The sequence below is a fragment of the Choloepus didactylus genome, chromosome 11, assembly GCF_015220235.1.
Source record: "Choloepus didactylus isolate mChoDid1 chromosome 11, mChoDid1.pri, whole genome shotgun sequence".
NCBI lineage: Eukaryota > Metazoa > Chordata > Mammalia > Pilosa > Megalonychidae > Choloepus > Choloepus didactylus.
This window is the reverse complement of record NC_051317.1, coordinates 75,157,100-75,180,429: the sequence shown is the minus strand read 5'-3', so window position 1 is coordinate 75,180,429 and position 23,330 is coordinate 75,157,100. Positions and strand designations below refer to the sequence as shown.

At 35.0% G+C, this 23,330-nt stretch overlaps 1 protein-coding gene across 1 annotated transcript in view; it reads right to left on the bottom strand.

The window, feature by feature from the left end:
* The window catches only part of PARP8 (poly(ADP-ribose) polymerase family member 8), a 215,756-nt gene that overhangs the window by 114,391 nt on the left and 78,035 nt on the right, over positions 1-23,330 (bottom strand). Inside the window, exon 4 of the mRNA XM_037799282.1 lies at positions 1,338-1,375. Within this exon, the coding sequence (XP_037655210.1) occupies positions 1,338-1,375 (38 nt within the window). The remainder of the gene's footprint in view (positions 1-1,337; positions 1,376-23,330) is intronic.

The following is a 23,330-nucleotide window of genomic DNA, read 5'->3' as shown; positions in this document are numbered from 1 at the left end:
AGAAGATTAACTGCATAATGCAAACTATCATATAAAATACTTGAATTCTAAGGAAGTTTTATGCTATCCCTATAAAAATTATGAACTAATTATTTTTTAAAAGTATTCAAAGTACATATAATCAAAATTGCTGATAGTAATTATTCCTTTTATACAGAAAAAAATACATCTCAGTAATACAGAATATTTGAATAAAATGGCTAGATTTCCAAGGGAACTAGAATTCTGACTACAATTTATGATCCTGACAGATCATAACAGTTAGTTTGGTAACCATATGATTTTATAAGTAAGAATACTTGAGAAACAAAACAAAAACAAACAAACAAAAAACCTTTATGCGGAATATAGGCAATTAAAATTTGGTATTTAGTATTCTTTGCCACAAATTACAGTAAGCTATAGATTCTCACATTCTACTCTTTTATCTATACTAGACTACTTAAGACTTAAAGTCTTATGTTGATGTATGCTAAGCCTACAGTGCTTATGTTTTCACATAAAATTATAAATATTATTTGTGAAAAAAACTACTAAATACAAACACCTTGTTTATATCTTAGAATAATGACATAAACGTTGTTCTACTCATCTTGGGCTCTAATGAGATTACTATGAGTCTAGAGAATAAGACTGACCATGGCCTAGAAGAAATATACCTGTTTGATTTACAGGCAAATGGATCTACAGTAAACTTATATTGTGTTTTATGTGGACCATTATTTGTGAACCAGTGATATATTTCAGGACACAAAGTGAGAACAACTCAGTAAATGCAAGACGCCTAGTGTAATCCAGTGGTACAGTCCGACAGACTCCAGACTGTGGGTTCAAATACCAGCTTCTACCTACTTGCACTTTGAGCATGGGCACATCAACTCATCCATAAAATGGAGATATTATGGTATCAACACCATAAGATTATTGTGAGAAATAAATTATTTAATTTAATATATGTACTTAAAAATTGCCTGTTAAGTACTATTGCCTGTTAAACACTATTTTATACATCATGAAAAGACAAACGATGTTACAAAACTGACAACTGGACTGTTCAGATCATCTTGATTTTAATATTAATGATGTAAATTTATAGGATGTAGCTATCATTGGGCTCATGTAAACTACTTTCCATTTGGGAATTATTTCAATGCTGGGCCAAGTCTCAGGGTAAGACATGCCTCAGAGGCAATCAAATTTTTCTGTTTCTTTTAGTCTTCTGCTGTCCATGCTTCACCCCTAGATATATTTATATACATTTTTCATCTTCTGAAGACCATTCAAAGGAGTCATGGCATAAATATTTGTAATAAAAATTTAAAAAAAAGAAAGCATACCTGGGTAATCTTCAGATACATGGACTGAGTAGGATACACTGTTAAAACAGGGAAAAAAGAAGGACAAAAAGCTCAAGTTACTTCTAAGGTACATAATTTTTTACAAAATAAAACCAACCCCATGTTACCCATTCATTTGCACAGATAAGAGTATATGTGGATAACACTGAAAATGAATTAGGAAACCTCTTTGATGTTTGGCATAAGAAACCTAGATTTTGTAAGGGTCACTTTCATTATGTCTGAGTGCCTTTCTAGAACAATTTTGAAATATAAAATCTTTCTTTCAACAGTAATGTTTTTGCGTAAATAAGTCTTTTGGTTTTAGCATTAACATCCTTTAATTTATGATTATTTGTGTTGTTTTCTCAGATGATTTCATCGTATTATCTTTTCTTACAAAAAAAAGGGTATTCCTCTTATTTTTTCCTCATATTTTTAATGGCATACAAGAATTTCAATATTTATTTTTATTATCGCTTCCCCACAATAGGCAGTGCTTTTGAAAGATGCCCTTTTCTTCAAAGAATTAACAAAACATGACAATGAAATTATGACCAATTCAGTTATTTTTCTTAATTAGCCCATCTTTAATCATCACTATATATATAATAAATGAACTACCATCTGCTCTAAGAAGGATTGAGTTGTTTCAAAAATAATTTTTAAATTGCATTTTAACAATTTCACTACTCCTTCCTCACACTACTATTTCCCTCATGTTACCGTCATAACTGTCTTCACCCCAACATCCCTAAACCCTGGCAACCACTAATAAGTTCTCCATCTCTATAATTCTGTCATCTTGAGAATGTTATATGAATGGAATCATAGAGTATGAAGCATAATTAGTTTGAAAAAATTACTGTTAGGCAATATTTAGGATAGAAAAATGAAGAGAGAGACCAGATTAAGAAACTATTATAGTAGTAAAATATGAACAAATAACAGTGGGATGGTATGTAAGGGGAATTGGAAGGTAGGAACAAATGGAAGACATAGGTCCCCAGACAAGGGCCTAGCTTTGGGAATTATGGTCTGGAATCAAATGCCTAGAATTAGAAGATAATATCATACCAGTAGTATCTCAAACAAACTGGAAGAAATACACTCTATGACACATATGAATTTTTGTTCCCATGATTCACTCCCTTATTGAGTGGAACTGTACTATGTAGAAATGTATTAACAATGATCAGAGCAAACACTTTTGATCTGGCTAAGTACCACTTGACAGAAGTCCAGCACCTCATCACAGATTATACTCAGTACAAAACTGAATTAATACATTTTTCATCCAAATCAATTTATAAATCCACAATGAGGCCTTATTTCATTCCCTTTTCTACCTCCAGTTAGGGAGTCTGATATAGTTCGAGTCAAACAGAAATCAAATTCCATCTCTCAGCCTTATTCTCTGGGTGGTCTAGGAAAAGTTACTAAACACTGCCAGCTTTATTTTCTATTCAGTAAAATGGGGGAAATCATACCTACCTTATAAGCCTGCTGTGATGATTTAACAGGTTTAAGGCCCCTAGGGCAAAGCCAGACACATAGCAGCAGGTGCTGAGTAATTTTAGTCATCTTCCAGCAAAAGCAATTAAAATTTACAAAAGTGAAATTTTACATGAATGAATGTAAACTCAATGTGTTAAAAATACAATAGATCACATTTAAAGATACCATTGCTACCACTGAAAACCTTATATTACTGTTCTGTTATGTTTATGGTATTAGCAAACATTTCAAAGTTCACGACCATAAACTAATTTTTCAAACACAAAATAGAAAGCAAAAGTCCTAAAAAAAATGATTCATCAGCTCTTTACGCTAAAGCCTTTTCTTGATAGCATACCAGAAGGAAAATCACCAGGGCTGTAAAATCCTAATCAGTTTCACATTGTGGCTTACTGCATTACAGCAAAACAATCTAGTACAAGTAGACACGGATGATTAAACTGAAGGACCTAATAGACAGAACCAAAAAAAAAAAAAAACAAGGGCAAAAAACCAAGTTTAAATAGATTTAAGAGTAAGGTATTGGACATAATAAAACTATAAACCAGGCTGAAATATTGTGCAGACACGAAAAGTGAAAGGTGGTGGATGTGAGGAGCAAGAAAAACCTGAAGCAATCCCTGAATCTGATTCAGAAAATATGCCTTCAAATTTTGGAACATGCTAAATTACTATCACACAGAGGGACTTTGCCCAGGTCAGTCAGTAGGTGTTTGGTATTATCCTATAGGCAAAGCACTGCTCTTAGGTTCCAAAATTACACGTTTAAAACTAAATATACCAAGTAAGATGGTTACATCCACCTCTTTTCCTCTGAAGGCAGCCATGTTACAGAGGAAGCTAGCTATATGCAGGCAAGGGCCCTTGTTTGGTGTACTGGAGTTACGTGACTGGTGAGCACAGAGTAGAAACTTCTGGCCCTAGCAAAGGCATCCCTCTAGCCAAGAGTTCCTAAACGAGTTCCTGGGGGAGCCCTCAGGTGTTAACTATCTACTGATTCTTATATTTTGGTTATTCCTGAACTATATTCTAAAATTAAAGTCATTCATTCATTCATCTAAACTTACCAATCACTCCATTACCATCTGATTCTTCTTGAAATGTCGTTTACCCCTAGTTCCCAAGTTCACAGATCTAAGAGAATTCTCTAAGGATAGGAGGGAGCTAATGGAATACGGGACCCTTAATACAATAGAGATAGGTACGTAGACTTAAAGATTAAAGAGTTTTAGGTTTAGGAGACTTTTCAAGGGCGGTGAACTCAATACCTGTATTTTACAAGTGTTAGCCAGAGTGTTGTGACTTCTTGCCACTGGATGGCAAGTAAAACTCCTGGATCCTGAGTGCATACTTTTTCAACTACACCCAGTGTTTGTGACAAAGCAAACAAAAGCCATCAATATTTTATTGCATAGTACCCTTTCCCCTTACCCTCCAAAATCTAAAACAATTTCTCCAATAAGCTGCATCCTTACATCTTTCATCTCTCCAAGCTAGAACAGATTTTTAGAATTTATGAGAAAAAGCAAATGCAGAAATTCACTCTCACACACACACACACACAAACACACACACACAAATTGCAGCTAATGGCAAGCAGTCCTCCACTCCAGCTAAGATACTATGAGCAGGCCTCAACTTTCTATGTTCACTTGTAAGCCAGCAGCTTATACCTGAGGATGTGTGTGGTATCCTATATGCTCAGACCCACTGGGTGCCCTACTATCACTCTGGTACTTAGAATTCTGTTTTCCACACAGGTGCTTAAATGCTGTGGGGTGAAAGAGACACTGTCCTACCCCCACCTTCACACCCAACTCTTACATCTCAAGCTACAAGGTGATTTTGGCATTCTAGCAGCTTACATTTGCTATTTTGATGCCATTCACTGCAAAAAAACATTTATCTCATACTCACCATCTCATTTGACTTCCAAAAATATTTTCTAAATATCCGGGTCAAGCAGCTAAAGCACCCTTATTTTTCAACATTATTCACTGCCAATCTTCTTATTAGTTATCCAGGATTATGGATTCTAGGCCACTCTCTTCCTCCAAACTAAAAATCCTCCCATCACTCACATCCATACGGACAACAGAAAACTGCATTTAGTTCCACGGCCTCATCTTCCCTTAACTTTAGCTCACCAAATCCACGGCTATACCTTGAATCTTGACTTTGTGTGGAATTGCTCCTTTCTCAAAGCTCTATGCCCCTTTCTAAACAGAAATTTATGGTTTTTCAGCTCTCATCTTTAGTCCTATCGTACCTACTCTCTGACATCCATAAATCCCCAGGTTTTTGTGTTTGTTCTCTATTAGCCCCTTTTGGCTTCATTTCCTTCTTTAGGTGACTGTAAATATGTAACTGCTCTCTCCATATCATCTTCAACTCTTTCTGTGCAACCCCTACCTTGCTCCTGCAGACCACCTACATGATCCTACAAGCTCCAAGCCACAGATTATGTCATGCTTTGGCATCCTCAACTCCTAAACCTAGACTCTGATTGTTGATCTTAAAGAGGCTGTTGCCTCTGGGTTTTAGGACTTGTCTAGTATAGGAACACTCTGGTGGATTTAAGTTTCTGAAAGATAAAACTTGTGAGTGAATCTTTTATAGAATCTCAGGACCTAGGTATTTGGGAACTATTTTTGGTAAGGGCATGGCATACTGTGGCCATTTGAGATGTTTAGCTGGAGCAGCATAAAAGAAAACTCCGGGATACTCTCTCAACTCTATTTGGGATTTCTCAGCCACTGTGACTTCAGCTTATTACCTTTCTTTCTTCCCCCTTTTGATCAAGTAGGCCTTTTCAGTGCCAAGGCCAGGCTTACTCTTGGGAGTTATGTCCCACATCACCAGGGAGATTCATTCCCCTGGGAGTCATTCATTCTCACTGGGGGAGATTATTTGCTGAGTGGGGCTTAGAGAGAGAAATGCTGCATCTGAGCAACACAAGATGTTTCCTGGAGGTGCTTCTTAGGCATAATATAGGAGAGCTCAGCCTCCTATTTGCAACCCTATATTTCACAAGAGCAAGCCTCACATTCTTAATCTAAATTCTTGTGGGTGTGAGTCTATTGTAAATAGGACCTTTTAAAGATGCTATTTTTAGTTAAAGTGTGACCCAACTGAATCAGGATGGGCCTTAATCTGTAGCACTTGAGGCCTTATAAAGAGAAGTCAGAGAAAGCCAACGGGAGGAGGAAGAAGCTGGGTGAAGTCAGTGGAAACTGGAAGGGCAGACACAAGAAGACAGAGACCACCAGGTGAAAGCAGGCAGAGATGCAAGCCAAGGAACCCCAAGGACTGCAGCAGGCCAGCACCAGAATGCTACAGACTTTGGGCAGAAAGCATTGCCTTGCTGATGCCTTAATTTTGAACTTCAAGCCTTCCAAACCGTGAATCAATAAATTCCTGTTGTTCAGTCAACCCACTGAGTAATATCTGTCATAGCAGCTGGCAAACTAAGACACAATGAAGGGTAAGATCTCTGAAATGTTCCCCCCAAAAAATGGAAACACCAGTTATTTTTGAAACAAGAATAGAAATGTTAGCATTTCAAACTGGTAAATTGTATACTAGTCTGGAGAGCACTACATATGAAAGTCTTTATTTAACCTACTCCTATTTGAAAGTATAGGGGACAGAAGAGGGAGTGTTACGGAAAATGTTCAAGCAGAAATATGTTGCAACATTATCTATTCCATGTATTCCATGCAAGGAGTAGCATGCTTCATACATGGCCTCTGATGACAAGTGCGCACAAATTATCTGCCCCTGCCCTTCTTCAGGACCATTCAACATGGAGACAGAGAACTAAATACCCATTCCAGGAGAGAAGACATATTTTCCCCACCAATGAACTAGATTTTTATGTAGGACAAGTTATATTGCCTGTTACAAAGGTAAAAGAGTGACGATGCTTGCCCAATAAACATTAGTTTCTCATGTGCCTATTTTCAAAACTTATTTTGATAATTTTTAAAGTTATTTTACCTCAGGAAGTAAAGTAACAGGATCAAAAGTGATGGATTTCTTTTATAGGGAAGGGACCAAGTCAGCAACGTCTATGCTTAGACATTATATGATGTGTTAAATGCTTAGATTTCTAAGTAAGCCACCTTCTCAAGAGAGAACTTAAAAGACTTAAGTCCCACTCTCAATAGTAACGTAGATGAATGCTTAATTTATGGTATTAAAAAAATAAGTAGGAAGAAGTTTTTCTCTTACACTGCCTTAATAACATAAAAGAACCAAGAGCATATTAATATAAAGTTCTGCTTCCTTCTGATTCTTCAGTCATCACCAAAATTAAAAGGATATAAATGCAATGCCAACAAGATATGTGTAGTGGGTAGAGCATGTAGAGCCACCAATCACTGACCTCCATTTAGCTGTGTCTAAATATCATTTCCATATTTCCTTCCACAAGTTTGATGTCTGAACTTTTCTTCTCTGCACGGTTTGCAACTATAACTAATTCAATATTCTTTTGCTAAAATTCATTAAAATGTAGATGATTTTACCTTCACTGTTTTACAACTAAGTTCAAGTTATAAGTGGTTATAAAAAGTTTAAAGCTGCTATAACGCAGCATACCGAAACAGAAAAACAGAATAGAATTGTATAATTCAGTAGCTGAAGTAAAGCTTTGTTGAGGCAAGAAACCCTGCTGTCAGAAAATACTATAAATATTCAGGGAGATAATTGTAATAGATAATATGATAGTATGCAGCCAACTTTCTCAAATATTTAAGGTACAAGAAATCAGTTCTTTCCAAGATAATTTCTTGTAGAATATCAAGCACAATTCTTAATACCACCTAGAAACTCTGCAGGATCTAGCCTACCTTCCTGCATTCCATGCTCCAACAAAAACAATTCCTTTCAGTTCTTGAACATTCCATGTTCTCGCTCATGTTTTGCCTGAAATTCTCTCTCTTCCTTCCTTCCACTCCCTTTTGCCTAATTAACTTATTCATTCTTCAGATCTCAAATGAAATGTCGCCTCATTAGGAAACATTTTCTGGCCACCTTTCCCAGACTTAGTCAGATCATCTTACTATAGAACAATTACATAGTTTGTAATTATACACTCATTTGCATGACTTATTAATGTTTGCTCCACCCACTAAATCTATAAGGACAGAAGCCATCTGTTTATTGTTTCTCTAGCACCTACCTTATACCTAATGCCTAATAGGAAATCTTTACAAATTTTTGGAATAAATGCTTATCAAAAATGTATAAATCCTGCGATCTTCCAGCTCTGAAAAACCTTTCTCACAAAATTAGTACACAAATATGAATTAGTTTACAACCTGAATTGCACAGGAGAAAGAACACAGGCTTTGGAATATATCAGATCTAACATGAGTTCTGCCTTTACTAAAATGTGAACCTAAGCAAATTAATTTTGCTAACTAACCCCTTTCTGCTTATTTGTTAAGTGAGATAATTATCTACTTCCTGAAGTTAGCAAGAAGATTACTTAGAAGATGATTGTGGAATAAAGCAGTTTTTGTGAGGAGGAAATGATCAATAAAAATTTCTCAAGCCCTGATCTCCTACCCACCCCAGAACAAGGAGAAGCAAGATAAGTCTGTAATGGACATCCATAAGGCCTCTCTAACATCAACTGCACCCTTCCTTTCCCTGCTTTTTATGGCAGCCCTTTGGTTTGCCTGAGAATCTCTCACCCAAATGGGGAAAGAAGGCTGAGCGACTGCATAAGGCAATCAAAGTCCTCATTTCCTACTTATGGTAGGAAAGGGTAGTTACTTAGGCCTACACAGGCTGAACATTGGCCGCAGTGGTTGGTTCAGGGTAGGCCATTCAGATTAAAGCCTACTTTTATTTAATGGATGTGGGAAGAGACACTCACTCCTTCTGAATGTGAATAATTAAGCATATGGGTCCAGTTTCTTTTACTCACGAGGAAGCTGTTCAGAGGACATGCCTGACACTAAAACGGTAGAGCTTAGAAATTTTAGAGAGACAGAGCCCTGATCAAACTAATCCTACATCTCAATTATCAACAAACTTTTTGTTGCATGAACAAATAACTTTCCACTATTTAAGATGGCATAAATATTTTTGTTTCTTGCAACAGAGATCATCCTAATTCATACAGAGCTAGTAAACTCCTTGAGATATTTTAATGTAATCTTCTATAAGCTTATTAAAATTTAAAACTAAATGCAGACATATGGCCTTCATTTAATTTTACAATTTGTGTCTAAAAAAAGTAGAGAATATAATACTTATCCATTCATGAATTTCAGTAATATTGATAAATTTTATAGAACCTATGACCTAACAACAATTGTAATAAATTAGACATTTCACAGTCTTTACAGCAAAAACTACTAATGCACAGCTTTTTCATTCTTCTGTGTTTGCCAAAGGTAAGGTCCTTTTCTTTATGGTTTAAATATTTTTCCCAGTGGTTAAACGATTTTTTAAATCCTTAATAGGCACTGATTTTATTTTATTTTTATATCATCATCAGTTTTAAAATTTATGCCTAAACTACACTTTAACATGCAGACTTTCACTTGCATGGAAGCAGACGGCTTCATAAAAGCACAGCACTGATGCAATGAAACAAGAATTACATAGGACTGAATAAACTGATGAAGGACATTTAATTGTAGCTCTATTGTTGACACTGTTTTAGGATTTATTTTCTAGCGGAAACATGAGAAAACCCTTTATTTTTCTTTCTTTTTAAACTATAGCAAATCTTCAATTTTGTACACATAACTTTTATAAACTAAAAACATTTCAAAACAGCATCTATTTACCACTGATCCTTCCAGAATTTTAAAACCCCTACTTAGTGTCCTTACTTTTCATAGTAATATAATTATTTTCATAAGTTCAATAACAACTTGTCCTCTCTTATTACCAGGTATTACTGGATAAATCAGTTGTCCAACCAAGGTTATACCTAGGGTATAATATTTGAAAATGATATTCACTTAATCAAGAATGACTAGCAATTATTAAGGAAAATGACTGACTTTATATGTGGAGTTAAAGACTACAAATCCCTCCCAGGAAAATTGGCCTACAAGCTGGCTGATAGGTTCCCAGATTTACAGGTAATAAGAACAGTCACTTTCTGGAAGGCCAGAAACCTTAGCAAATTTGGAAGCCTTAGAAAGAAATTCACCCAAATTATATAGATACTGAAGGAGAAATCTGGCAAAGAGAGTTTCTTGGTTTTGTTTTTTGAGCTTCAGAGATGCAAATACAGGCTTCAAAAATCTACTCAAAGATCTCTTATGAAAATTCTGGAGTGAAATTAATTCTAATACCTTAGTAGTTGCTCAATACCACATGCTTTTAGATTGCAAACTCAAGGAGGCCTATATGGTTAATTAACTGTCACTGCAGCTTTTTGCAATGAAGAATTATCTTTGGAAATTATTTATGATCACAGGAGGGAGACTGTATGGGAAAACTGTCAGAGGCTTGAAAATGGACAAAAGAGATTCTTGGGTGTCCTTTCAGTGGAATGCTCGGTGTTAAAAGAAATAACACAAAATGGAGTCACTGAGGCTAAGAGATTTAAATTGGAGTCCAAAAGTCATTCTGAAGGTTACTCTTATGCAGGTCTCAGACAGATATCACAAACTGGCAAAGTATACAAAGCCTCAAGCAACAGTGTTCCTCAAAACCATAAGGACATCTGGACACTGTAAACAAACCACAAGATAAAGAACTCAGGTTAACTATACAACCTGAAGGACAATTAGTATACCCCAAACAGCCACTAACCACAATTTGTCCCATCTTCTTCTTTTCCTTTAAAAACCCTTGTCTGGAAATGCCAAGACGGGACACAATTCAGGCTGCTCCCCGAATCTGTGCTCCCCAAACTGCAAATCTAAGATCCCAAAATACCTTTGTTGCCTTGCAGCTTAGTTTATTATTTCTCAGTACACACAGGCATTGTTTAGGCCTCTGAATGTACGGTCATCTGACCAACTCCACTACTTTTCCACTCGGTAGGGATAAAAACTAAATTGTAGAAAACTGATTATAATGCAAATGTCTCCTGTCCATAGCAATGCAGACGATCCTTGCTCATGGCAATACAAATGAATAGTGTCTGGTAGAGAATATAAATCTCTGTAAGTTAAATCTCTGCACCTTATATTCTCATTTGAACCATCTTTAATATGTGAGTACAAGCAAAGATTGATAAATGTCTCCTTATTTCCAACTAATTTAGGGGCCAAATTCATTAAGTCAATATTATAAACACAGTAAACTTTGCTTAAAATAATTCTGATTTATTGAAGTTTGTGGTAACTGTTTAAGAATAAGGAATGGTTAAATAAATAACAGTTATCCATTACAAAGAAATGATGCAACCATTAAAAAGGATGTAAAATGGTTATCTAATGATGTTATAACTAATTTTTGTTAAAAACAATACACATACTAATGCACACATATGCACAGAGAAGTGCCTATAAGGACACTTACCAAAGTGTCACAAGTCACTCTCTATATAGATTTATAGTTGTATACGGCTTTAATGGGAGCAAGAAGTTACTTGGTCCACTGACTGTTGATGATATTTGCTTTTCTGTTCTTTCCAATTTTTCTGGGATAAACTTTATTAACAGTAATAAAGTATTTTTAGGGAAAATTACTAGATTTAAGTTTAAAAATACATTCCATAATTCAAATGAGATTATTTTCACTGGTTGAATGGGGGGAAATATCCCTATATCTCCTGACTAGCTCCTCCTCATCCTTCAGGTCTTGGTTTAAATTTCACTTTCTCAAGTCCTTCTTCCTACAGTCTCTACCCAATCCATTGATCTGACCCAGACAAGGTATAGTTCCCCTATTAAACACTTCCTTGGGCCCTACACTAGTCATTTCTAAAATCGTTCACACTTTTAGTTTGGGCGATCATCAAATTAATGTTTCCCCCACTAGATCTAATTCCTCCAAGGTCAGACACTGTCTATTTTATTCACTGTTGCATCCTCAAAATATCTGGCGAGTTCCCTTGCCATGTATATTGAATGACTCTTAAAATACACAGAATAAGAAGTATTTAATGTTTTATTGAAGATAAAGTCTGATTTTAGGAGAGATGAATAACATTTGCCTTTGAGCCATGGAACAGATTTTGAACATACATCATATTTTCAAGGACATAATTTGGCCTATTATGTCCCTTCATGAAACAAATCATCATAATCGAACTTTGTTCTATTCTATAACATTGTGAAATGAGAACAAAGGAGTTACATTGTTTATACATTGTGTGCAGAGGTTTCAAGTACTTTCATCTATAATTTAACATGTGTGGTTAATACCCAAAACCGTGAAATTATTACACTTTATATTTGCGACATTGATTTTAAAATCTGAACAAACAACAAAGGGCATTTTAAAGCCTTGAAATGTCAATATTTGCAGGCCATGCAAATATGTTTCAAATAAATTACAGAAAATATTCTGTTAGGATAGTTTCCCAGGAGTCAAACAAATATACACTGGAATCCTACTATAGCACTACCATGGGAGAGAAACAACAATCAACCTGGTTTATAAAAATGTCCTTCAAGTCATTGCGTACCCTTTTGTCTGTGATGAATTTCTATTACAACAGTATACTATAGAGGCTATAGAATGTAGGTTTGGCTAACGTGATTCTGCACATTTTAATCTTGTTTGTTTTGGCTTTGATTTTAATTTAGAGTAGCCACAATTACCCCCACTGAATCTCAGCTTGCCTCTTTAGGCAATCCATCATTTAAGAATAAATCCGTGTCTTGGCATTCTTAATTTTTGTCATTATGAATTCACTGAAGAAAATGGGAATATTCCAACATGGTTGAAAGTCACTTCTCTACATATAAAAATAGATATACCTCTAATTCCAGATAAGTCAAGGAAGAATTTTCTCAGGGTAAAGAATGCAGAGAAAAGAAGACTGAGAGAGAAAGCACTGTCTTTGTTCAGTCTGAGAAAAAAAAAATTGTATTAGCCATGCTGGGGACATTTGCAATTTGGATGAAAATTACAGAGTTCCAAGTACTTGAAATAGGAATGGAGATGCAATTTCACATAACAGTAAATGTATCACTGTCAAACTGATTTGTTTAAAAGCTGTATGTGCTTTTCAACAAACAATTCAACTGTATATTGCCATCTTTTATCATGTAAACTATGTATGTTTATCATGACTTTAACCCTTCAGTGACAGTCCAAAGCAAACTGGAGACTCCAATTCTATACCATAACAAAAGGCTTTCTTCCTCTTTTTCACCTTTCCTTTTCCTAAGAGCAAGGGAGCCATGAAGAGAAAAAAAAAAAAAAAAAAAAATGATGATATTTACTTCATGAGATTTCTCTACCCCCCATTCCTACCACCAAAGGAGATCCTTGATAAATTATTATGAATCTCAAATATTCCAAATGAAAAGATAAACATTTGAATAGGATCTGAAATACAACCTCCATAAAAAAGGATGATGAAGCTGAATATTGTCTTTGTATCACATTACATATTTTTATATATATCATATGCTCCCATAAGATTTTCTGAATGCTTCAAATTATTGTTTTTCATAACAAAGTGCCATGTAAATTCATCTTCCTCATTAGCAGAGTTATTAGTTATTGTACAGAAATAGTGTGAAATGAGGAAATGTTCTCCATGGGACAAGGCCACTAATGGAAGGCTTTTGGAGAGAAGTGTGTAATATTTAAGAACAAGCCAGAAATTGGTGAGTACTACAGACTTAAGGAAAGCTGAATAAATATGGTAACAAGATCTGTATGGAATTGTAGGGAATTTGACTTGGTAGGAAAATAAGCAATCATATAGAATATTAAAATGAAGGCTCCTCATATGATAAAAAGAAATTGGATATGATAATAAAGAGATTAGATTCTACTATACTTTATAGTCAAATTGGGAGGATCTGAGTCAATAATTGATGAGCCATAAGCTAAATAATTCAACACCCTATTTCTATCCCTAAGTATAGCTTAATTGAAATCTAAACATAAATACTATCTACAGCTTAATATAATCTTCCAAAATTGACTTGTATAACACAAAAATATTCAGTTAAAAAGTCAGCCATCAGAGAATCATTTATAAATTTCATCAAGGACTCTAAAATGTAAAAAAAAAAGACATTTTATACAGAAGAAAAAATTTTTAACAGTACTGGTATTAACCACTTGATTTTTCAGTTCTTTTTAAAATGTCAAGTTGCCCATGAGAGAGTCCCAACAGGCACCATCTGTTATTCCAGAGCAAGTTTTTTGATCACTTTGAATTAGGCATCTATGACCATAAAACAGAAATTAAAAAGCCCTGTTTGTGAAAAGTATTCAGTTTTATTTCATATAGTTACTCAGGAAAAAAAAATGGTATCATATGCTGTGTCAAATCTATTGTATGCCATTTCTGTTGGCCATTAAAATAACAATTTCAATTACTTTGTTTTCACAGCCAAATCGCTCAACAAAATATTGAAATGTTTCTAACACAGTGCTTTAATTGGCTTTTGATGCAGTCCACACATCAACTATTTCTATTCAGAATTTCTTTTAATCATATTTAGCAAAGGTGTACAAAACACTATTTGCACTTATAACTTTAACAGAAACCTGGTTCAAACAACTACAAGTAATATAGAACTTCCAAAGGAGATGGCAGAGTACAGAGCTGCAGGATACATTCCTCCTCCAAAAGCAGCTACAGAAAGGTAGAAACTGTCTGAAACAACAGTTCTGGGGTGCTGGAGGCCAGGGGAGCACTGCATAGCATCCAGGAAAGAGCAGGAAAGAGACTGAGAAAACACAGCAAAGAAACTGTAAATGATACCACCACAGCAGTGGTCAATGCCCATCCCGCACCACTGAGGCAAGCAGCCTCTATTCAGCCCATGGCAGGCTGCTGCAGATGGAGAGGGACTCAGAGGCCTTCCTCCCAGGAAATGGGGAAGGGAGATGAGGGGCAAGGCCAGGTGCCAAGCATGGCTGCTGATTGGTGAGTTTGGAACGGTGGGTTCCAGCTCTGAATTGTGGTTCTACCATGCTCTGATAAGATTTCCCAAGGACATTTTTTAACACAGCCCCCACCAGGGGTGAAGCATGTGGAGGCTGAAAAAACCATTCCTGCCTTAGGGCTGCAAAAAATAGTTTGCCAAAGGGGAAACACCTGCTGGGAGGCCAGTAAATTGCAGCTTCAGGGAGCCAACTAAAGAAGGCTTTGGGGTGACTTTCCTGATCCTCTCCCCAGGGCCCACTGGAACTGGTCTGTGCCCCCTTCCTGGACCCCTGGACCTCTTCTGACCAACTGAACATGGGCAATTCTAAAGATCTAGAACAAGATGACAAAGAGTCAAAGGAGAGCCATGATTCAAAGCCAATCAACAATAAAACCCTAGGCAGGAGAGAGAAACTGACCTCCAGAGAAAATTCATCAAGATAATCAGATACATAGATACCAGCAAAAAACAACAAGCCATACCAAAAACCAGAAAGACATGGCCCAGTTAAAGGAACAAATTAAAAACTCAGAAGAGACACAGAATTTGGAAAACCTAATCAAGATATTCAAACAAATCTCCCAAATTGATTCAAGGAGATGAAGGAAAATATGGCTAAAGAGATAAAGGATATTAAGAAGACACTATGTTTGCATAAAAAAGAATCTGAAGCTTGAAAAGAGAACTTATTGGAATGAAAGGCACACTTGAAGAGATTAAAAAGACACTAGAAGCATACAGTAGCAGATGTGAACAAGCAGAATAAGGATAAGCAAACTAGAACACAGTACATCTGAAATCGTACAAATAGAAGAACAGATAGAGAAAAGAATGGAAAAAATGAGCAGGGTCTCCGGGAACTGAACAACGGCATGTAGTGCACAAACATATGCATCATGGGTGTCCCAGGGGGAGAAGAGAAGGGAAAAGGGGGAGAAAGAATATTTCAGGAAATAATGGCCAAAAATTTCCCAAGTCTTACCTAGGACTTGAATATACATGACCAATAAATGCAATGTACTCTAAACAGAATAAATCCTAATAGACCTATTCCAACACACATATTAATCAGAATGTCAAATGCCAAGGTAAAGAATTATGAAAGCAGCAAGAGAAAAACAATTCATCACATAAAAGGAATGCTCAATAAAACTAAGCACTGATTTCTCATCAGAAATCAAGGAGATGAGAAGGCAGTGGAGTGGTATGATACATTCAAGGTACCAAAAGAGAAAAACTACCAGCTAAGAATTCTTTATCTGACAAAACTGTCCTTCAAAAATAAGCAGGAGTTTAAAATATACACAGATAAACAGAAATTGAGAGTTCATTAAATGCAACCTACCCCACTAGAAATACTAAAGGGAGTTCTGTAGGCTGAAAGGAAAATCAAAAGAGAGAAGCTTGGAGGAGAGTGTAGAAATGAAGGTTATCAGTAAGAGAAACTAAAAAGGGTAAAAAGAAAGACAAAAATAAAATATGGCATACAAAAGTCAAAGGATAAAATGATTAAAGTACTGCCCTTACAATAGTAACACTGAATGTTAATGGTTTAAACTCTCCAATCAAAAGACATAGATTGGCAGATTGGATGAAAAAACAAATGTGATCCATCCACATGTTGTGTCTACAAGAAAATCATCTTTGACCCAAGGACACAACTAGCATGAAAGTGAAAGGCATGTTTACAAACAGTAACCAAAAAAGAGCTGTGGTAGCTATATTAATAGTAGACAAAATAGACTTTAAATGCAAAACTGTTATAAGAGACAAAGAAGAGCACTATATATTAGTAAAGGGGCAATGCACCAAGAAGAAATAATAAATATTTATGAAACTAACTAGGGTGCCCCAAAATAAATAAGGCAAACACTGGCAAAACTGAAGGGAGAAACAGACAACTCTACAATAATAGTTGAAGACTCCAATACACGACTCGTTCTTTTCTCTATCTTTTCTTCTATTTGAATGATTTCAGATGTCCTATGTTCAATAAGGAAACAGAGAACTTGAAAATATGAAAAGTGAACTAGACCTAATAAACATATTACTGAGAGAAAAATTCATAGCTTTCAATGCCTACATTAAAAACGAAGAAAGAGCTAAAATGAAAGACCAACCTGCACACCTGGAGGAACTAGAAAAAGAACAGCAAACAAATCCCAAAGCAAGCAGAAGGAAAGAAATAACAAAGATTAGAACAGAAATAAATTGAATTGAGAATTTAAAAAAAAAAAATAGAATAAATAAAGCCATGTTTTGGTTCTTTAAGAAGATCAATAAAATTTAAAAGCCCTTAGCAAGACTGAAAAAGAGAGAGAAGATATGTGCTGGTTTGAATCTGTTATGTACCCCATAAAAGACTATGTTCTTTTAATCCACTCTTGTTGGGGCAGACCTATAGTGTGTGGGATCTTTTTATTAGGTTGTTTCCATGGAGATGTAACCACCCCAACTGTGAGTGGGACATTCTGATTAGATTATTTCCACAGAGATGTGACCCCACCCATTCAAAGTGGGTCTTAATTAGTTTACTGGAGTCCTTAAGAGAGCTCAGGGATAGAGAGAGAGCTCAGAACCAACAAAGATTCAGACACTTGGAGATGAAAACAAAAAGACATCTGAAGATGCTAAGCCAAGAGATGAAATCCAGAGTTTGCCCAGGAGAAGCTAAGAGAGGACCCCCAGATACTTAGAAAGAAACAAGCAAGGATGCCCAGGAGCTGAGAGAGAGAAGCTAAGACAGAAGCCCAGAGACATTTTGGAGAAAGCAATGGAAACAAGACACTAATCCCAGAAGAGACCCAGCAGACTCTTTCCCATGTGACAGAGGAACTCCGCTGGCATCAGTCTTCTTCAGAGAAGGTATCATCCCATTGATGCCTTAATTAGGACATTTTCATGGCCTTAGAAATGTAAATTTGTAAACTAATATACCCACATTGTAAAACCCAATCCATTTCTGGTATTTTGAATTCTGGCAGCCTTAACAAACCTGAACAAATGCAAATAAATAAAATGAGAAATGAGAAGGAGGACCTCACTACTGACAACATAGAAATAAAAAGGATCGTAAGAGGATACTATGAGCAACTGTATGCCAACAAATCAGAAAAATTAGATGAAATGGACAACTTCCTAGAAACACACTAACAAACTACACTGAAACTCTAGAAGAAATGGAAGACTTCAACAAACCAGTTACAAGTAAAGAGATTAGGTCAGTCATCAAAAACTTAACAACAAAAGAAAGCTCAGCACCAGATGATTTCATAGGTGAATTCTACAAATCATTCCGAGAAGAATTAATAGAAATTCTACTCAAACTCTCCCAAAAAATTGAACAGGAGGGAACACTACCTATCATTCAATGAAACCAACATTACCCTAATACCAAAGCCAGATAAAGCTACTACAAGTAAAGAAAATTACAGATCAGTCTCTCTAATGAATATATATGCAAAAATCCTCAATAAAATACTTGCAAATTGAATCCAACAACACATCAAAAGAATTATACACCCTCATCAAGTGGGTTATACTCCAAGCATGCAAGGGTGATTCAACACAAGGAAATCAATTAATGTAATATACCACATTAAAAAAAAAACCAAAGGGCAAAACCATATGATCATCTCAATTGAGGCAGGAAAGCATTTGAAAAAATCCAGCATACTTTGTTATAAAAACACTTCGAAAGACAGGAATCAAAGGAAACTACCTCAACATGATAAAGGGCATATATGAAAAAACCACAGCTAACATTGTACTCAATGGTGAAAGAATGAAAGTTTTCCCTTTAAGATAGGGAACAAGATAAGGATGCCCACAATTACTCTTATTAATGTCATGCTAGAAGTTCTAGCTAGAGCAATTAGGTATTTAAATAGGAAAAGGGGAAGTAAATCTTTCACTATTTATAGATGACATGATGCCATATTCAGAAACTCCTGAAAAATCTACCACAAAGCTATTAGAACTGACAAATGACTTCAGCAAAGTGGTGGGATCAACACCCCAAAATCACTAGTGTTTCTATATACTAGTAATGAGCAATCTGAGGAAATCAAGAAAAAAATTCCATTTACAACAGCAACTAAAAGAATCAAATTTCTAGGAAAAAGTTTAACTAAAGATGTAAAGGACCTGTACATGAAAAACTACAAAACATTGCTTAAAAAATCAAAGAGGAGCTAAATAAATGGAAGGACATTCCATGTTCATGGATTGGAAGACTGAATAGCATTAAGATTTCAAATTCTACCCAAACTGATTTACAAGTTCAGTGTAATCCTGATCAAAATTACAACAGCCTACTTTGCAGAATTGGAAAAACCAATTACCATATTTACTTGGAAGGATAAGGGCCGTGAATAGCCAAATAAACATCTTGAAAAAGAAGATAAAGTTGGGGGACTCACAGTTCCTGACTTTAAAGCTAGGTGGTCCAAACAGCATGGTACTTGCTTGAAGATAGATATACTGACCAAATGGAATCAAATTGAGAGTTCAGAAACAGACCTTTACATCCATGACCAATTGATATGTGACAAGGCTTCCAAGTCCACCCAAGTGGGACAAAACAGTCTCTTCAATAAATGGTACTGGGAGAACTGGATATCCATATCCAAAAAAAAAAGCCAACTAGATTCTAAAATTGGTTGACCTGCTCTTCCTAATGCTGGGTGGGTGTTTGGGGATGCTTTGAGTCTTATCAATGTTTGAAATTGCAATAAAATGCAACAAAATTGCCAGTTACAAGAGGGATTTTTCTTTTTTGAATAAACACTTTTCCTACATGACAGTTTTTTGTAGTTACTGCATATGTACCAAGAAAGATATAACTTAGGGTTTATTTGTTTGTGAGGTTTTTGTTTGTTTGTTTGTTTGGTTTGTTTTTTTCATAATTTGGGGAATGGTTTGTTAATTTTTATAAGTTTACCAAAGTTTGCAGCTTATACCTCAGTAGAACAGGATTATTTTAAATCACAAACAAAATGAAGCAACATTGTTTTAAAAGATTTTGGGGTTTTGTTTTGTTTTGTGGTCCTTATTTGGTGGTTAATATAGCATGGAAAAAAACAGCAAAAACCTTGCGTAGGCTTTTTCTAAAAAGTGCAGTTTTTGTCCAGAATTTAAATTCTCAGATAAATCTTTTACAGAAGAAAACAAATTACAAGCAATATGTATTACTGTCTATGGATGAACACTATCATATATGTTCTATGCTTATCTTTCCTCCCATATTGTATGTAGTGCATTTTTTCCAGATTTGAATTCCAACCTTTCTTAGAAGCAATCACTGAATTATTGTTTATTTATTGCTTTGTACATCAACTGCCAGCAACAATAAGTAAGAAACCAATGTTTGATGCTCAGAAGTTCACCCTTGGGAAAATTAATAATAAATCTCACAGTCTCTCATGTGAAACCCTAGTGACCAGCTGTGTTTCGAAATTCAGAATTTTTCATATTGTAGAAAGATAATCAAGTGCATATTTTATATAATACCACCAGAAGAGACTACAGGTGAACATTATGAAACACAAGACATCTGCAGGGAGATTCATGAATGTTCCCGCTATGTGGCTAAGTGAAAGCTATATGTAATCTCTTATCAATTCAGATCAATTTTGCTGCTAAATAAAAATGTACAAAGTACTTTTGTTTCCATTTTCAGTGCTTTTTGGATTTAGAAATTCAGGATAAGGAAATGTATACAATCTATGCATTTCAAGTTTTACCATCAAAAAGGATGAATCATTAGGCCAAGGTCAAGTTTTGTTATTAAGCAAATATATAACTGAGTATAATAAGAAATCTATACATACAAACCTAAGCAATGCTTCCTATACCTGTGCTTTCCTAAGGATTATATCCAAAAATGAAAAATGTCTGAAAAGATAATGAACATTTCTCACCAGACTCAAACTAGGATGGCTATCTTCACAATGGAAACAACAAAATGCTGTCTACTGACCCTTTATCCAGGGGCCAAGTGCATTTTTCTTCTTTAGCATATAAATAAATTTAAGAACTCTATCAGGCTTCTAAGATTTACATGAGTCAAACCTGTACAGGCAAATGCACAATACTATGAATTTTCTCTTTTACATTTTCATTTTATTCAAATCCAACAGGCAAACATACTCATTCTTTTGGACAGAAAAGTGAAAGAAAAATCAATTGAAAAAAAGAAATTCAGAATGGAGAGACCTTTGTTTTTCTTTTGTTCTCTAAAGGCCAACCAAAGGACAGAAGCATTTGGAAATGGAAATAAATGCACACATTATGATCTTGATTTCACAGAACATTAAATTGGAACAGAAGTCAAAAATCACCAAGTGCAAACCCCACATTTTACAGATGAAGAAACGAATTTATACTCATTCAATTCCACATGAAACTAGAAGCAGAGCCAGGTTTTCTGACATTTTCCTCTCAGTAACTTGGACTCCTGTGATTTTTCACACTGAGATTTGCTATGGCAAGAAACTTCTGATTACTTCGTAACAAGATCTAACCTTTCTTGCTCAGATATTTCTAAACATATAGCCAGCAGAGTAGTTACTGCCCCAGTGTGAGGCAAATCCCTACTGCCTGCCCTTCTCTTAACTGGTTACTATTACCTTACCTTCTAATTAATAAGCCTATGATTTTAGGCAGTTATTTTCCATCTATTAAATTACATTGTTGATCATTAATAAAATAAATTAGTCATATCTAAAAGCATAAAGTTGTTCTGAAGGGAAATCACTTAAAATATAACAAAAATATCTCAATGTTTTCTGGGCATTGAATAAATATTTCAACAACTAAAGTACTGGTTAGTACATAGCAGATAGACTCAGTTATGTCATTTTCAGCTTTTTTCAAGATCTAAAAATTGGCTTGGCATTTATAGAACTAAATAGCCTAACAAAGGAAAAATTGAAATTGATAAAACTTAGACGAGGCAAACTCAGGTTAAAATTATTCTACAACGTACTTATGGCTAAATTTCATGATTTTTAAAATCCATTTCAATTTGCGAAGAGAATATATTCCAAGGTACTAGTCCTAATTAGAGTAGACAGCAAAAACACATTCTAATACCTTAGTTAATAGGTTCCCATGTATGTTCACTTTAAGAAATCATTTAAAATATTTGTATTCTCAAATGCTATATTTGTATTCTCAAATGCATCTAGTTCCTTTCTTCTCCCATTCTAAGTTCTAAAATAAATTCTGCTTGGGAAATAGGCATGCAATAAAAAACAGAAAATGTTTCAAGGCCAAGCCTCATAGTTCTTACGTATAATTTCCCCCCATTTTAAGGCCAATGAATATTTTAATGTTTGAAGTCTGCAAGACAGCAACAAAGATATGGAAGTGGTCATCAATGTCAAGAAGAAGTCCAAATTTATCAGTAAGAAATGGAAGGAAAAACATTTGAGACAGTTAATCTGGAAGAGATGAATGGAAGAAATCTGCTGTAGATATTCATATCTATTTGAAAAGAAATAATTTAAAAAGGGTTAGCTTCCTAAACTGCAAAGAGAAATAAAATTTACTCCTACAGCACATATAGAATTATGGTCATAAAATGGACTATCTATGTATTTCTCTCATTTTACAGGTAAAGAAATGAAGGCCCAGAGATGTCAATTAATTTGCACTGAGTTGCACAGCATTTGGTCCAGAACGTAAGTTTCCTTTGGTCCAGATGCCTTTCATTAAATTTTATCATTTCCAAAATTGAATGTTGGAATTTATTCCAAAATTGAATAAATTGCATTTGAAGAACATATTTAGTAACATTTATATGTAGCAGAACATAAACTCTTGCTCAAAGACAGATATCAATTTAAACCAATCATGAAATATATTTAAAAGCCAAACTAAAGGCTTTACTCCTGTATGTTGCTTCCTTAGGAAAGCAACTTCTGTGAAATGAGGCATGTCTACCACTACTTAGCATTAATTTTGCAAACTGATATTGGTCACCGAAGCAGGGTTCCTTTAATGATGAGGGAACTGCATTAGAAAAATATTTTAACTTGGTTCATAGTTGCCAAAGCAATATGAAAGCAAAATTTTTAGTTTTTTTCTTTTTAAGTAAATGAGGTTTTCATTTAGCACAAGAGCAGTTTACAACTGAACATTAATATGTGTTACATAAAACTGGACCCCAAAATACCACACATCTAAATAATTCATGAGAAAAAATGTTTAGCTCTTCCATGACTTTGAATAAAAATAAGCTATTGCCTTTTTCTACATCATTTTAGATTTTTGACTTCTTTTACCACAATATTATTTTTCAAAGTAATACCTCCAATATGAAATGATTTGGAAAAACTCCAAAATATTTAATACAAAATTTCATTTTAAGAGTGATGTCAGAAATCATACTTTATAAATTATGCAACATTTTAAACTTTGAGAAGCT